The sequence below is a fragment of the Dermacentor silvarum genome, chromosome 1 (assembly GCF_013339745.2).
Source record: "Dermacentor silvarum isolate Dsil-2018 chromosome 1, BIME_Dsil_1.4, whole genome shotgun sequence".
NCBI classification, from domain to species: domain Eukaryota; kingdom Metazoa; phylum Arthropoda; class Arachnida; order Ixodida; family Ixodidae; genus Dermacentor; species Dermacentor silvarum.
This window is the reverse complement of record NC_051154.1, coordinates 131194610-131211434: the sequence shown is the minus strand read 5'-3', so window position 1 is coordinate 131211434 and position 16825 is coordinate 131194610. Positions and strand designations below refer to the sequence as shown.

Genomic DNA, 16825 nt, shown 5'->3' with positions numbered 1-16825 from the left:
ATAAGTGAGACACCTCCAGATCATCATACTTTGTCAGTCATACTGAAAATTTTGCAATATTCACGATGCAGACCAGCTGAAGCCACGAGATGTAAATTATAAGCTCCATATGATCATAGTGCACTATGCTATGCTAAGACCAGCCATACGTTTTGACGAATAAATGGGTGCGTAAGTTGGTAGTTATGGTATTTGATCTTGTGGTTCAATACTGTTAAAATACCTGTCTTTCCACATTCCTCCTTTAGCTTTCTTAAATCTGAACCAGCAATGCCAGCCAGATGTGGCCGATCCAACTGTTCACCACCCTCTTCGATCGCCCTTTCCTACTCTCCCCTGTCGGCTAGCGTTCGCGCGTTTTACGGATGTGGGGGAGAGTACCCTCTGGGTGGTGCCTCACGACGGAAGTGGAAGTAATCCTTACAGATGCGTGAAGCGTCTGCCGCATCTCCTCCAGAACGGCAGCGGCGCACGCGTGACGCAAGCAGTCGTACCCTCTGGGTAGCGTCGCATCACAGCAACTCGCTGAGCTGAGGCGAACTAACAGCTCCCATTGCGGAGCGAGCGATTGCACTGGCATTGAAAAAATAGGAGGCGCTGATCTGAACAAACCGACTGAATTGTATTGATGCAAATTTTAGTGAAATTTTTTGAGGGAAACAAAGGCAGCAGCAGAGAAAGTCATGTACTACCTTGGGTTGAAAAAATGCAGATTGACATTAGTAGGCAGTTTCTAGGACTTGAGGCTATCCGAGTAGAGGTTAAATGCCACTAACCACAGCTAGCAAATTTCTGTCTACATAAGGTCCAAAGTTTGTGGAGCACTGAAAAAAAGTTTCATTTCATCTGAATGCCTAGAATGAATTGGTTTTAGATGGCATCTGGATGTACCATCAGCATCAAAACTTTACTGACCTCGGGGTTTGAGAAAATGAATTTCCAAGTAGTTAGTGACTGTAGTTGGTAAAATCGTACTATGTGCTGTTTGCATATAGTAGTACAGGCTAGAAATCTCGGTATACTAGGCTGTGAAAATCTTTTTCTCGGATCCTGCCGTGTATACATTTTGGCACTAACTGCATCAAAGACGTCCCTGGACACTCAACATCAATTGCCTAATATTGCCTGAAAAAGATCATCTGTATGCAGTCGGGTGGGAGGTATCCTTGGTTAAGTTGCTTCAGGGGGAATGGTTCCATATGAATGCTGAATAACTGCACCTGCAGCAGATAATCCTTCAGTTACAGCAGGCAATGTTCAAAGTATTTCTAGCCGTGTTGGATGAACAGTGGGAGCCAGACATTAAATATTGATTCCTGTTGCAACAGAACAAGTAATGAGTAACGAATGAAATGAGTCCCTTGAAAGGTCATAAAAATAATGCATTTGTTACTTCATTTTAATGGAGAAATTCCCAATCATGGGATGTATGAAATTCAATCTTGTTTATCCTTGAAATACAACAATAGGGTGGTTGCAAAAAGCTGCACCAAACAGTAGCTTGACAAGGCAATTGCTCCTATAGTGGGCAGCATCATGGAAAAACTCTGCTAAACAAAATAACAGATGGGAAAATTATTTGCATAAGTTCATAGCACAATATATAATTGTATAATCCAGAAAAACTTATACAGGCATATTCAGTTTTACCGTATAAAAACAGCACAAACAAAAACTTATTACATGTGTGGAACAGAAGAGTCATTGAAAAAGCAATGATAAAATTAATTGCAAAAATACTTTCAAATATAAAGAAGCATGTCCTTGCAAAAGGCAGGTATATTAAGCCCAATAGACTGATTATCAAACTATAATTGAGTTAGTCTGTTACAGAATGGAACACATATTACTTCAAGGGGTTGATAAGTACCGTTTAACCCTTTAAGGACGAGACATATAAATAGCCAGAAAAAATTATTTTCTATCTAAATGTACAAAACACATCAAGAATAGGCATAATTCACAAAAAGAAAAAATATATATTTTGTACAATTTTTTTCAGCAATAGGGGGAAAACCCCAGGCGGGAAATTGAAAGTGAGCTTCACCCCAAGGCACCTAAGGCTTCGTTTTCAATTTTTACAGACAGCTCTCGTCATATGTGAACCATAGGTGTACATTTCATTTGCTTTACATCACATGTGTGACACCACTGCAGCTAGATACCTTGCATCGGCGTTGCTCCTCTGACCTCGTTTTCAAAAGACAGTGAGTCGCGTGCCAAACTTCCTCTTCCTCATCCAGTTTTCCTGCTCTAAACCAATATATGATGCTTGCTGCCTGTCATTCAGTGTTGGCCGAAGATATTTACCAAGAAGTTCGTACTTAATGCTGAAACTGGGTGAGAAGATTTTTTTTTCTGGTATGTTGCCTGTATGGAACACTCGTCAATAAAGGGTTAATAGGAAAGCATGCATTGTATGTAAGAGCATGCTGCTGATGTTTCAAGATGGAAATTATTTGATAGCTTATTGACAGTATGATGGGGCTAGGCACTGTTTGTAAAATCTGTGTAACAGAAATAAGCCATTTTTCCTAAAGCAGATGTTGCCACCCCTTGTGCGCTTAGGTGTTGGCCACTGCCATGTGTGGCTTAGTGAATTTCCTTTATCTTGTGCCAACTGGTAATGCCCCAAACAGCCCCCACCTCAATGTTGCTCATGGGGTACCATGTACATAGCAAGCTATATGCGTGTCACATTCACTCAACATGTAAGTCAAATGAGCAGTGGTCACATGCGCTCTGACTGCAATCCAGTCTAGCCAGCACTGCCGGTATACACACAGATATCACCACAGGCAAACTGTTGGTGCATAGTGCTGCTGATGATAGCAACAGCTGCCAAATGTTTTGCTCTCAAAATGCAGGAAATCTGACCACTATCTCTAGGACCTTCGCTGCCACAAATGGTGAGGATCGGGGATCAAAATAACAGTTTGATCTCTTTTATTTTTCAGTATACAGGGTGTCCCAGCTATCGCGCAGTACGATTAAAAAAAGAGGAACAGCGTTACGCGAAGCAAACCTAGTGCGTATTGTTTCCAGTACAGTGGAGTAGCCGGCAGTAATTTTTTCGTTACTGAGACTTAATTAGGTAATTGTAATTAATTATCTAAGTCGAGAAGTACTGTCCTAATTGTGAAAGTGTCAATGAGAAAGTTGTAGAGCAACATGAAAAACTCCCGATACACCTTTCTGTTGCTCAATATGTGCTACATAAAAGTGTTTTTCCGAGCGTGAAAGAAGCCCGCGAATACAAGCAGAATTGCCATGCCACTGGCCGCTCGAGGCACTTTGTATGTATCCGCGGGCTTCTTTCACGCTTGGAAAAACACTTTTATGTAGCGTGTATTGAGCAAGAGAAAGCGGCATTGGGAGTTCTTCATGTTGCTCTATAATTTTCTCATTGACACTTTGATAGGTGATAGATCCTGCAGCAACATCCATGATGTAGGCACAGATCTTGTCAGAAAAATTATGCAGACCCAATGCACATATTGGAATCTATGTATAATGGAGCTTTCTTGTGCAGTTAACTAAATGCCTTACAGCTAAAGGTCTTTATTTTCATCCTATGCAACATGTATGTTTATGCACTACACTATTCACAAGCAATGCCGAAATGCAAAGACAAAAGCAGACATGCACAATGTGAGACGTCAGCAAAGTGATGCGACAAGGATGAAGGCAATCTGTGATACTCGCTGAGCGAAAAATGATGAGAGTTGTAGGCAGTGAGAAGTGCAACACACGTGTGAATACATTTCAGGCTTCTATCCCCCTTGTGTCATAGTAGCACCACGGCCGCTCGATGAGACGCACAAGGTGCAGCCTGCCACGTGGCGCGGCGAAGTATGGGCAGAGCTGTGAAGCGAAAGTTGACATTTACCGCCGCTTTAGGCGTGGTGCTACTGCTCCGGGAAGGTGCCGCGGGAGAGATTTCGCGTCTTGCTTGCATGCCTTTTGTGCAATGCCTTTTGTACACAGGGTAGTATAAATATGTCGAGGTCCTTGTCGTGTTGCATGTGGCACTATCCCGTGAAACTGTGAAAAAAAATCAAATTATGGGGTTTTACGTGCTAAAACCATGATCTGATTATGAGGCACGCCGTTGCAATTTTTGCAATTAATTTTATCATTGCTTTTTCAATGACTCTTCTGTTCCACACATGTAATAAGTTTTTGTTTGTGCTGTTTTTATACGGTAAAACTGAATATGCCTGTATAAGTTTTTCTGGATTATACAATTGTACATTGTGCTATGAACTTATGCAAATAATTTTCCCATCTGTTATTTTGTTTAGCAGAGTTTTTCCATGTAGTGGGGGACTCCGGAAATTTGGACCACCTGCATAACATGCAACTAAATCTAAGTACAGGGGTATTTTCGCATTTCGTCCCCATCGTAATGCGGCCGCCGTGGCTGGGGTTCGATCCCGCGACCTCTGCAGCCCAACACCATGGCCACTGAGCAACCACGGCGGGTAGTCCCGCGACACTGTTGAGTGCCGCTGTGTGTTACTAACCCAAGAAAAGAATCATTAATCAGGTACCCAGAGTTTCCGAGCGACATAGAACGCCCTAAAGCATGGTTGAAGAACACTTCGTGACAGGGACAAGTGGCAAAGGAAGCATTTAGGAGCCGAGAGACACGCTTTTAATTGGTGTGTTCGCTTCACTTCACCAACGGCCACACCGAGGTGTGTAAGGTGTTTCTAAGCAAATTGTTACAGTCGCCACTGGCGAACTGGACCGGGGACCTAAATGCAACAGTGGAGCGGTTAAAACTCACCTACAAGCCTCTGGCACGGAAGGTAGTACGATTTGCAAGCTGTTCATCGAGGCACTTTTCCGTGGCTTCACATTGTGTAAATAAAGAAAATAACAATTGGCACAGCCTCCCTCGATCTTTTTTTTTTCTTTTCACCATTGCAATTGCTCTGTTCACGCTGAGTAACTTTTTTTCACTGCATTGTCTTAACATAAATATGTACAATCCGTTATAAACTGCCATCTACCCCTTTTTTCTAGAAAGGTGAAACTAAAGAAATCTAGAAGAAAATATATACCAACCAGCTATGCCATTATGCACGCATTTGTAAAATGTTTCATATTACAGGGTGCTTTTTTTTCTTACCATAGGAAGTGCTCTATTCACGCTGAACAACTTTTTTTTTTTTTTTTCACCTGCATCGTCTTTACATAAATATGCCACACGCCGGCAATGTGGCTGAATGTACAATCCGTTATAAACTGCTACTTGCCCCATTTTTCTAGAAAGGTGAAACTAAAGAAACTATTTTATAATAGTTATACAAACCTATCTCATTATGCACGCATTTGTAAGAAGTTTCATTTAACATTTTTTTTCCGTTTTTTTAACCAGCAAACAAGCACTTCAAGCGACGCAAGTAAATTAGCACACTCAACAAAAGTGCCCACAGTATCAGCAGTACTGCCTCTCGATAAAGAGCTCACCAGTTCTCTTGAACGATAGTCATAAGGCTTGAAACCAGCCGCAGAAGTGCGCCGTCCTGGCCTATGTGAGCCTATTGGCGGCCCAATACCGATTCCTGGTATATTTATATCCTTGCAGGCAGCGTTGATATTTTATTTAATATTTTGGAAACAAAAAGCACAAGTGCGTAAATAAAATGTAAATGCGAAGCGCGGCCGCTGCGCGAAGCATGCGGACGGCGCCAAAGAAACGCAGCGGCGCAGCAGTGGCGCGGAGAACTAGGCGCCTCACACCGGTTTCGGGTGACATAGCAGGCCGCACCTCGTGCGTTTCATCGAGCGGCCGTGGTGGCACATTGTGATTTCCACCACTTGGAGTTGTTTATTGTGCGCCTACAGCACATCACAGGAGCATTGCATTCTGCCCTCATCAGAATGCAGCTGCTGCAGCCGGGACTTGAACCAGCAACCATGTACTCAATAGCAGAATGCTACGCTACAGCCTTTAGGCTTAGGCACAAAGATATTTGGTGACGAATCAGGTGAAATAAACTTCAAATTTTATTAACAAAATATAGCGGAGTAAAATACAACAAAGCTGCTCATTCTTTGTGTGGTCTGCAGCTAAGTTAGACTGTTAAGCCTTTGAAAAATGGATAGAACACACGCCCTTTATTACAGTGCACTAATACATTGCACCTAAACATTATAACAAAAATTATGTAATGCCTTTACGAGAGGGACCCTTGCATGTTCCCATAGCCTTTCAAGAGGGAAAGCAAAGTGACTAGGTCCCTTTGCATAATAGTCACGCGCTTAGAGTGCTGGGCGAGCATGTCAGTTCCTTCCATAAGTGCCACAATGACTGCTTCACTAGCCTCTTGAATAATTTGAAGGGCCAGTTTTTGCATATTAAAGTTCTTACCAGTAACCTGAGCAAGTACCTCGCGTACTACCATAGCAAATCTACGTTTTGGGATGATCGTGTTGGCAGACAATTGAAGACGTTTGATCTCCTGTTGCACCTTGCTCTTGGCCAGCCTCCTCATTCCCTTCTTGGGTTTGGCCTGCAAGAAAGAAAGTAACTAAGTTGCACTGTCATTGAGAAGCTAAATTTCAAAAATTAGTTATGATTTAATGTCCCAAATCAAATGTAATGTCACAATTTGGCTATGACATACACAATATTTGGGGGTCCTGGGTTAATTTTGACCACCTATGGTTTTTAATGTGTACTCAAAGCTATAGCGTTTTTTCCATTCTGCACATGTGAAAGTGCAGTCGCTGTAGCCGGTAATTGAACCTGCAACCTTCGCAACAGAATGCCACAGCCACTGAGCCACCACGGTGGGTATAATGTGATCAGTTTACGTACGTCATACAAGCTTTTCTTTATATTTGGCAGTTCTCAACTCTAGTTAAATTGTAATATTATTTATCTTTTCGTCACGCATTAAAAGCAAAAGTCTTAGTGGAATGTGTTTAGGCTTTTTAGACTGCACTTCACATGCCATTGGCCATCTCAATAACATTGGTACCTTATAATGCTAGAGCACAGTGGACCTATCAATTTTTTTAGAGCAAGAGATGTGGGAGAGGTTCTCTACTGCAGTATGGTACATTGTTTTGTGCAAAAAAGATTGTCATAAAGCTCAGAGAATAGGTGGAAGGCACAAGTGGATCCAGGGGGGGGGGGGGGGCCTGGGCCCCACCCGAGAATGCCTGTACCTTAGCGCTGACAGTACTAAGCGTGCGGCCTTAAATCTTGCTAGCAATTAAAGTTACATTTACAAGTAAACATGCTATAGTCTAGGCCACCTAGTAATCTGGCCATGCAAATTTATCCATGAGGCAAGCATATAGTACATCAAATATTGCCTTTTTTTTTTTTGCAATGTAGGGGGGAATGTCAACAATTTCACAAATGACAAGTGGAAAATTTTGCAATGGATAAGTATTCTCATGATAAGTATGCTTGTGGCCTCAATAGGTTTTACAGAAAACAAGATGAAAGCACTTCATGGGAGCAAATATCTTCTTTGTACATTAGCATAGAAATGTAGCTAATACAACATGGCTGTCTGTAACTGGCATTTACAAGGACCATTTATCATTCCTAAAAGCAAGATTATGATTCTAAAACTGGCTGAGAAGTAATTGTATAAAATGTGGAATCATCAACATTGAAAATGAAATTTGACATTAACATTCAATATAGAATAATACATATGGAATAAAATTGCTTGAAACAGAGCACCAATAAAATGACTACAAAACTTTCAAATATATGGCTATGTTCAAAACTCCTATGAGTGGGCCAAGATGGGGTAGTCTGAAAGACATCTGGCCTAGCGTATATTTGACAATGAAGTCGCAACATCCATTTATACTTTTGCATCAAAATAACCCTAGTGCTGGCCAAATTTCAGTAAAGCAGGACTGGCAACCAGGGGCGGCACAAGGGATGGTGCCCCTTTTCTCCCCTGCCCCTGAAATTCGGAGCCAATATTCTTGCAACTCTCTGTAAACAGAGCCACAAAAGCAAGCTCAAAATTATTTTTTTCAGAAAAAGGCAGGCTCTGAAATATATTTTTTTGCAACAGCTGTCTTCTGACCAGAAAGCCATACCTAAAGAGCGGTGGCAAAGACTCAAGCAGACAGAACTTTGATAGATTTTTAATGCATGTACATATCTGGAAAGCTTCCTGGCACCACCACTCATCCCATAGACAACTAAAATAAGGACAACTGAAATTTCGGATGCCTTACAGCACGCCATTCGATAATTCGGACTCCTCCTGCACAACTGTGTGTTATTCGGCAACCGACTGGAGCAGTAAGACCTATGTTTTTGTTTTGATATGTAGACGCCGCCTCCTCGAAACTGAAACTAGAAAAGCCGTCAATTCAGAAGCTGTTGACCGCGCCCAAACCAAACCACGGGCCAAACTAGCTGCTACATACATACACTTCTTTATGCATAATAGTATATCTAACAGTGTTAAGAGGGTGTATGACATATAATTAGGGTTCTTCGTTTTCGGGTAAAAGCGAATAATGTGCAATTTTTGCATCCCGAACAAAAGTGATGAAAATTGGATTAAACTTTATTTTTCCCCGAAGTTTGCCCTTTTGTAAAGGATATTAATAAATGCAGCGGTTACAAAACTAATGAACGCTGCCCACTTTTGTGAGCAAGTGGTGAAGATAAATCATATTATTAATGTTATTAATATAGCATGAATATGGTATATTTGTAATTTTCGTCTAACTCTCAAGTGAAAACCAGTACACATAAATATATATATTCAGCGCCTGCCGCCGGTGAGTGCACAAAAGCTTGTAGCTTTTTTCCGTAGCCATGTTTACACGAATACAACTATGTGCATTGCATAGCATTTCCCGCACGTCGCTGACATGTAAACAGAGCAGCAATCTTCTTTGAAGGAAATAACACAGTGCTGATGTCACTCTGCATTGTGAATGGTTGCTGTGGCATTGAGAAGATGTTTCCCCAACTATTTTACATTCAAAGAATAATTCCATTATTTTGTTTCAAGAGCGTACATTGGGAACAAGTAAAACAGGACAACCAACACATGAGGATGAAAGGCCCGACAGGTCTAGGATGAACACTGAGCATAGAAATGCTCCTAATGCATATGATAGTAAATGTCAAAAAAAAAAAAAAGAAATGCATCACACCTTCTACGAAGCATGCCCCTGTGCACTACTTTTTGTATTTTCTTTAATTCCTTTGTTAAAAAAAGTGAGGAGTACAAAGTAAGGAAGGAATCGCCAAAGCCATCTCTACTTGTCGTTATTATCACGGTTCCTTTTAAGTGCATTAATAGTGCCTGAGAATGAGAATTTGTATCGCCGAGTTCCTCACATTATTTGCAAACAGCTCTCGTTGCCATATTACATGATCCTGTGATCCTTACATGATCTCACTAGTAGGATGTTTGCGTGTAAAATGAGACCATCAATTGCTTGTGTTAGTCGTTTGTAAAAGTCAACAACAAAACTTGACAACTAGACAACAAAACCTAGCTCCCCCCCCCCCCCAATTAAGGCGCATAACCTTAAGGTTGTGTTGTTACCTGTATTTTGTTTCTGTGTCCTTCCTGCCTTACCGACCCTCTACTTAGGGTAAAAATGGCTAATTTTATATTTTAGAGATATGATCTACCTATCTGTCTTAACATTTTTTCTCTAGTGCCCTTTTAAAGGAAATATTTACACTCACCGGTTTGCCCTGCTTTGATGACTGCAAACTGGAAGGTCCTGCAGATCCGAACGCCATCATTTTGACATTTGATGAGGATGAAGCAGGAGTGTTCTCCTTATGCTCTTCATGGTGAGACGATTCACGTGGACAACCCTGAAAGTTATCATAGGTTTTTTTTTTTTAACTGCACACAATAGGGTATGCACATAATGGCCTGGCCATTAGTTCCCTTGAGGTCTCTATTTAACGAGATTCTACTGTATATCATTTCAGTAAAGAACAGTTGCAAGCAATGCGGTGCAATCATAGAACAGCAGCTGCACACTTCCTTTATTTCTGTTGCTGCTCTCACATCCTCTGAAGCAGCTTGAAACATATTAGCTTCTAATAAATGCACTTCCTAGTTTCTTTTTTAAACACACTAAAGAGAAGCAATAAATCAGTTTAGCCTGGTAAGGCACTTTTTTCAAAATTTTAAATGCATTTAATTAGCTGAAAATGTTTAATTTTCAGTTTCAATCAATTTTCAAAATTTTCTCTAAAATAGGGGACAATGAAGGTCAAACCTTCTTTTCTGAATTTTGCACCCAAGCTGTGGCACCAATGATGTCAGAGTAACATGACAGATTTTCATTGTACATCCGTCTACTTTGGCCATTTTTTGCGCAGGTACAGTGCTCCAAATTTGGTAGGCTAGGGCTCGGTACAGTAGAAAATGTAGTATAATACTAATTTATTCATAAATGATTTAATAGCACCAAGTGGGCACTAAAAATCATTCTGCCACAAAGAAATAGCGCATAACCTTAAGGTTGTGTTGTTACCTGTATTTTGTTTCTGTGTCCTTCCTGCCTTACCAACCCTCTACTTAGGGTAAAAATGGCTAATTTTATATTTTAGAGATACGATCTACCTATCTGGCTTAACATTTTTTCTCTAGTGGCCTTTTAAAGGAAATATTTACACTCACCGGTTTGCCCTGCTTTGATGACTGCAAACTGGAAGGTCCTGCAGATCCGAACGCCATCATTTTGACATTTGATGAGAATGAAGCAGGAGTGTTCTCCTTATGCTCTTCATGGTGAAATGATTCACATGGACAACCCTGAAAGTACTCATAGGTTTTTTAACTGCACACAATGTGGCAGAGCCTGGCCGTTAGTTGAGATTAACAATGATGCTTTAAGCATTCACAAATTAAAAGACATATAAAAGTAAAATCTTGGAGAAGGAAATGTTAAAAGGTGAAAGCGAGGTGGTCTTCTGATCATAATGCATGCGCACTACAATTTGTGGCATGCCCCATAACAAATCACAGCCCATGCTGCTGTGCAGTGGCAGCCATTGTGGCAGCCACAAAATTTAACAGAAGCTCTAGACCACAAAGAAACAGCTTTTATTCTTTGCATGAACATTCTGTGCAGACAATACAATTCATTCACACTGGAAATAATGCAGAGCATTCCTTTGGCTGCTCAGAAACCTTGTACAGCAACCAGATGCTAAAATTATAGGTTTATGTATTTTCTTGTTTTAAGTATATACTGTAAATTTCATTAATACCGATTAAATAGAAAAGAAGTTATGGCTGTCATACGGACCAATTATAGGCATGTCACTTTAGGAAAACTATCATTTCAGAAATAATGAAGACATACTCATTGTTTTTGTTAGATACCTTTAGGAGGGGTCACAGTGCAGGAGAAGGCCAGTCACGTGTTTTTCATTACACTTTTTGTAACAATGTCATCACTTTGAGGATAAGTTCAATTTTTTTCATTGTCATTATATGTCAGATACGTAATAATTCTTTGTGTTAATAAAAATTTAAAAAGATAAAATGTAGCTCATCTTGTTCCTGACAATATTTAAGCCCAGAAACATTTTTGAAAGCAGGTTTGCAGGTTTTAGCAAAGTAGCTTGGAAATGGTAGTTTTCCTAAAGATTTTGTTTGGCCACAAAGTGCAAACTGAGAAAAATGAGCCCAAAGATTTCAGAACACGCTATTTTATTTTAAGACCACAATTATTATTTAAAGTGTCCTGCTCCATAGGTTGAACCCTCCTCTTCAATTCAAACCCACTCTATGGCAATCACTTCAATTCGTCTTCGCTTTTTTTCAGCTTTAGAGCAGTCCAGTGTCCTTGTCTGCGCTCACAGACAAGGGCGCGCCCCAGGCAGAATTACGCCTTTATTTTTAGTTTTTTATTTTGCAGTCTGCTGTTCTCTCGATGGAAGGTCTCCCATGATTAAAGTGCATGAAAAATGAAATTTCTAATGCGAAGCATTCACTCCATGTTGTTTCTTGTGCGCTCTGTGACCGCGACTGCAAGTTTTCTTACTTTTTACGACGCAGATTGCAACCAAACTTGGTGATGAGCTTCTTTATATGTCTAGGAATTCAGAATAAACAAAATTAGAAAAATGCATTTTCTGGCAAAAATCAAGATTTTAGCCCCGCATCACCCCTTGAAGGGCTTCACTTCCAGTAGAACACTGCAAATCTGTAGTAGCTTCTGCTTGCCTTGCTTGGTTATACCTAATTGCAGAGCTCATTTCTCATAAAGCTCTCCTGCCATAGTCCCCAACATGTCTCAAGAAACTTGAATCCTCTCTTTAGTAAAAAAATGTGCCAGAATGACACATTTGCAGCTATTGGATCATCAACTGGAGTAAAATGTGATAATGCATTGGGGGGGGGGGGGGGGGGGCTTACTGCTTGCTCAGGCTTAGTCCAGTGTACTTTTCTTGTTGACATCCTTGGAGGTGAGCATGCTTCACTCAGTTGCTTCTTTTTTGTGTTTTCATGCTGCAGCCTAGATTTCTTGTAGCCACTCAGAGTTCTCCAGACATGCCTGCATGACAAAAGGTTTACGCATAGTCCCTCAATACAGCAAATCGCAGCTACAGATTAATGGCTTACTACTTTTAGCATACACATACCTGCCACAGTTCATGCAACTCTGTGGTTGCAAGTGTATGAGCAAGCTAATGCGACAATGCAAGAACTTGGCTGAATTTCTCTCTGTTGCAGGCTAGCCCACCATCTGAGACACAGTTATGATTTGTTGCATAAACAGAAGTACACAAAACTTCGAAATCATATCAAGCATTCCTCGCACCAAACCATGCAGCCAACAAGTTAACAAGACACACTAACAAGTTACAAAAGTTCATCTGTCACAGGTTAGTAGCTTAACCATGATAAGCTTCAGCTGAAGACAGTACATTCTACACAAATAAAGAGCCTGTATTATTCCCATACAGCCCCTATGGTTAATAATGGGGATGATGCAATGAACTTAGATCTGGGTTATAGGGCACGTCATTGAGAAACAATATTGGTAACCTGGACATTTAAACAATTATGTACACTCTGTAATTCTTCGATTATTTTTTATGTGGATAAGAACCATACACCTATAGTCCAGGGGCAAGTCAAGAATGCAGGAGGCACTCTTCCAAAAGAAAATGTTATGTGCCTGCCCTCTGCCTTTCAAGAAAGTGTACATAGTTACCTTACATATGTCATTGGCATAAAGAGGAGGTTCTCCAGTTGTCCAGCAACAGTGATCATTCAACCATGCATATGCATGAACAGACAAAATTCAAAAGTGTAGGGACAAAGAATTAAAATAGATCACAGCACAAATAGATAAAAAGTAGAGCCTGAAATGGTCACTCAGCAACCCCATGCTGGTATAGTTCTCCCTCATGTAAGCTGACCAAGCCCAAAGGTCAAATTACTAGCAAGCTTTAGTTTGTGAACTTCTTATCGTTTGCGGATTACTGGGTTACCAGAGGTGATGCCTAGGGATGAATAGCTAGGGCGAATGTACGCTGGGTACGTGTCTGTTGCAGGCACCTATCAGCTAGCTATGGAGCTTCAAGTGGGGTGCTGCGGTTGGCAGTGAGAATTGGTTTCGTGATTCACGGATGATATGGGCATATGCGGCAGGTCACACAAGAAAGCTATCGCTGACACTGACAATCCATCTTTGGTTTCTGCCACAATCAAAAAACTTTGCCGGTGCTCGGCGGGATCGAACCCGTGTCACAGGGGGTCCTCCTGGTCTCCACAATATTGTAATAAAGTTTATTCTCTCTCTCTCTCCTCAAACACAGCAGCCCGACGCTTTGACACGATGGGCGACGAATGCACACGAGCAGCGAGGGAACAGCCAACGCACCGGCGAGCCACGCATCTCCGAGGCCATGCGCGGACTTCGAGATGGCGCCGCTAGTTGGCGCAGAGTGTCCAGAGGGAAGCGCGAGAGAGGACCTCGGCCGCAGTAGACGGCTCATTCGAGGGAGACGTTGTTTTCACAACTCGCCCGTCTAGGGCGGGGCTTCTGCGCCGCCACTTTCAACGATGTTACAGGTCACATGCGCGGCAGCTCTTTTTTTTTTTTTTTCATTTGCTTGGTAGTAGTAGTAAGTGGTTCGTGAGGAAAGGGAAAGGTTCACGCTATCTTCTGCAGCCCTTGAGGGAGCACGGCTCAGCGCCTTGCGACAAGGTTTCCCGGGCGCGTCGTTGCGCGCTGACTCGTTTGCTTTTCTCCACGTGCGATCGGTTTGTTTGTTTATTAATTTATTTCAAATGTTATTGGCGCGTCTACCATGAGCGATACTGTTGATGCTCAGGCACCCATTCTTGCGAGACACTTGCAGGACTTCAAACATGACGATGACCTTTGGTCTGGCTGCTTAAAATCGGACGACGAGCTGAAACATCTAGAACGATCACTGGCTGCTTGCCAATGCGGTTCGTTCGTCACGAAGAAAGACGGGCGAGTGCACTTCCTTGTGCAAAAACACCATCCAGATGGCGCTCGCCCCCTCGTCAGCCTAAAATCCCTATATAAGAAAAGTACCGCCATCTACTCTTTCCTCCACCGCCTGCTCTCCTGAAGCGCTTGCTTTTTTCTTTACTTTTTGCTTGCGAAAGCCAAGTCGACGGTGGCGCACCTAGAAAGTCTACGTTGAAGCTTTCAGGCCGGGCGCGCGCCGCCGCCGGCGACTGCGGCTGCGCAGAGGACTTTCAACATGGTTCTGAGGCGGAAAAAAAAAATAATATAAAGAAGTGAAAAGCGCGCGCAATCATCGTCCAATCGGAGATACAGGAGAGAGAGAAGCGGCGTTTATCAAAGGATGGCGGTACTTTTCTTATATAGCGACTTTACGTCAGCCGCGCGCGGATGCGAAGTTGGACAAAAAAGCTACAGTTGAAAATATCTGTCGACTCCGCATGGACGAGAACCATTCGTTGCATGGCACATTGAGTACATCTTGCAACGGACAGAATAATTAAATTTGAGCACTACAGAGGATGCACTTAACCATCCCCCAACAATATATTTATAATGATCCAAGCTGTTTAGCGGCCACGCAAAAAAAAAAAAAAAAAAGGAACAGTGCGATTGTCTACACCAAATGACTTCATGCAAGTACCTTCAAGGAATGGGCGCCTGTTTCGTGTATCGCGGCGCGGGAATCAAAAGTTGGCGCTTCACCTCATCCATAGCCTCCTCGAAGGCTCATCTGATGGCAAGCACACACACACAAAAAAAAAAAAAAAAAAAAAAAAAAAAACGTGCTTTTCTCTTTCCGAAGCGTCTGACGCAGGGACGAAGAGCAGTTTAAAATGAAGTTATATATACAGAAAAGTCACCGTAGGTCGCGGCGTAGAAGCCCCGTCCTAGACGGGCGAGTTGTGCAAACATGGTCTCCCAAGACAAGCTGCCGTTCTCCATTTTGAATTTCACTTCTCTCTCGTCGTAATGGGGCATGTAGTGCGAACTCCCGAGGAGCAGCGCGCCTACGAAGAGCGGCGGGCGACAAACAATGATGAAGATTGTTCCCGAGAGGCCAGCCGCCAGCGGCTCGCCATGCAAAACGACGCAAGTCGTGTGCTCTGCTTCGTGTGCTAAACAGCTTCGCTGGTCATCCACCTTCAGAGTGGAATGGTTCGTGTTTTTGTTTTGTTTAAATTGATCCTTATCGCTTATAAACCTACCAATCATCTACATTTACACTACCTCTTTCTCAATTTACATTAATTGGTACAGCGGGCGAGATAGGCAATCAAGAGGGTGATGCATGCAAAGAAATTGTGGCATTTAAAATACCTTGCCATACATTTATAGGGAGCTGACATGGAGTAGAATTTTTGATAACAGGCCTACACGAAGGTGCTACTTTGAGGCCAGTAGCTGCAGATGCAGTAAAATGTACGCGACCGGAATTATATCGAATTTAAAGGAAATCAAACAAAACTACAATATTTTAGTGCTTCCCGGGAGCTGCCTTTGCCGAAATTGTCAGATATATACCTTTATAAACTGAATTATCAAACGTATGCCACATAAATAGACACCCCAAATGAGCGAGAGAGAGTGAAGCAGGTTGACTTTTAAAGTGGCAAACTTAAATTGAGCACTAATCTTGAAAACTGTAGCACAACATTCAGTACTGAGTTTCAGTTTTACATAGGAAAGCACACGTACACTTACCTTTTTGGAGAATGTCGTCGTCGACCCATCTGCGACTCAGCACGACTCCACGAGTCGGCTTCGTGATCAGTCTCATCCAACACAGTAGAGCTAGCGGACGTCTCAGGTGTCTCTATTGACATCACTTGATTTACAATACCTTGCCACGTTTCGCTGCCTGTGTGTGACGACCCGTCCAAAGATATTGAACTGCTACTTGTAAATTTGACAGTTGAGCTGGTTGAGCTGCTACTTTGAAATCGGACAGTTGAGCAGGTTGAGCTTTGAAGGGACTGTGATGTCATGTCGAAAACGACTGGTCGACTGCGTTGCGGAGGCACAGGAATCCAGCAAATTGATTGAAAGAAGCGGTGACGACACGAGGAAGCAATGCAAACAAATAGCTGTCGCTCTAACGGCTTCTTTTAGAACACTTTAAAAAGTCCGTTGCGAAAAGAGCGGGAAAACCGGGACGCAGCTCGTGCGTGTCGGCCCGGCGGTCGATCTACTTCACTCACGTGGACCGCGCAGATGCACAGGTTAAGGCCCAGGTTCACTCTGCTCAACTCAATACTCCAGCGAAAAAATTTTTAACGTTTCAATCTTACAAGATTTTACAGATGTACAGGCACCTGTGTTTTATTCT

At 42.2% G+C, this 16825-nt stretch overlaps 1 protein-coding gene across 2 annotated transcripts; it reads right to left on the bottom strand.

Annotated features, from left to right (window-relative positions):
- Window positions 1-5820: 5820 nt before the first annotated feature.
- On the bottom strand, window positions 5821-16645 carry LOC125939824 (uncharacterized). 2 transcript variants are annotated; one of them, XM_049655281.1, is made up of 5 exons: window positions 16201-16645; window positions 12405-12543; window positions 10659-10793; window positions 9707-9841; window positions 5821-6524 (listed from the first exon to the last, which is right to left on the bottom strand). In XM_049655281.1, exons 1-5 carry the CDS (start codon window positions 16482-16484, stop codon window positions 6189-6191), a joined length of 1029 nt encoding a protein of 342 aa, XP_049511238.1. In that variant the 5' UTR covers window positions 16485-16645; the 3' UTR covers window positions 5821-6188. The 2 variants fall into 2 exon arrangements, with proteins under 2 accessions (XP_049511238.1, XP_049511240.1); XM_049655283.1 differs by lacking the exon at window positions 9707-9841.
- Between the last annotated feature and the right edge of the window lie 180 nt (window positions 16646-16825).

What these genes read in the sequence shown, in the direction of transcription:
- LOC125939824 (XM_049655281.1), bottom strand. Translation starts at nt 16,484, where the DNA reads ATGACATCACAGTCCCTTCAAAGCTCAACCTGCTCAACTGTCCGATTT. An exon ending in CGACGACATTCTCCAAAAAG is followed by an intron (nt 12,544 to 16,200) that starts GTAAGTGTACGT and finishes TTTGTCATGCAG; the next exon opens with GCATGTCTGGAGAACTCTGA. An exon ending in CATCAAAGCAGGGCAAACCG is followed by an intron (nt 6,525 to 9,706) that starts GTGAGTGTAAAT and finishes TCTTTCTTGCAG; the next exon opens with GCCAAACCCAAGAAGGGAAT.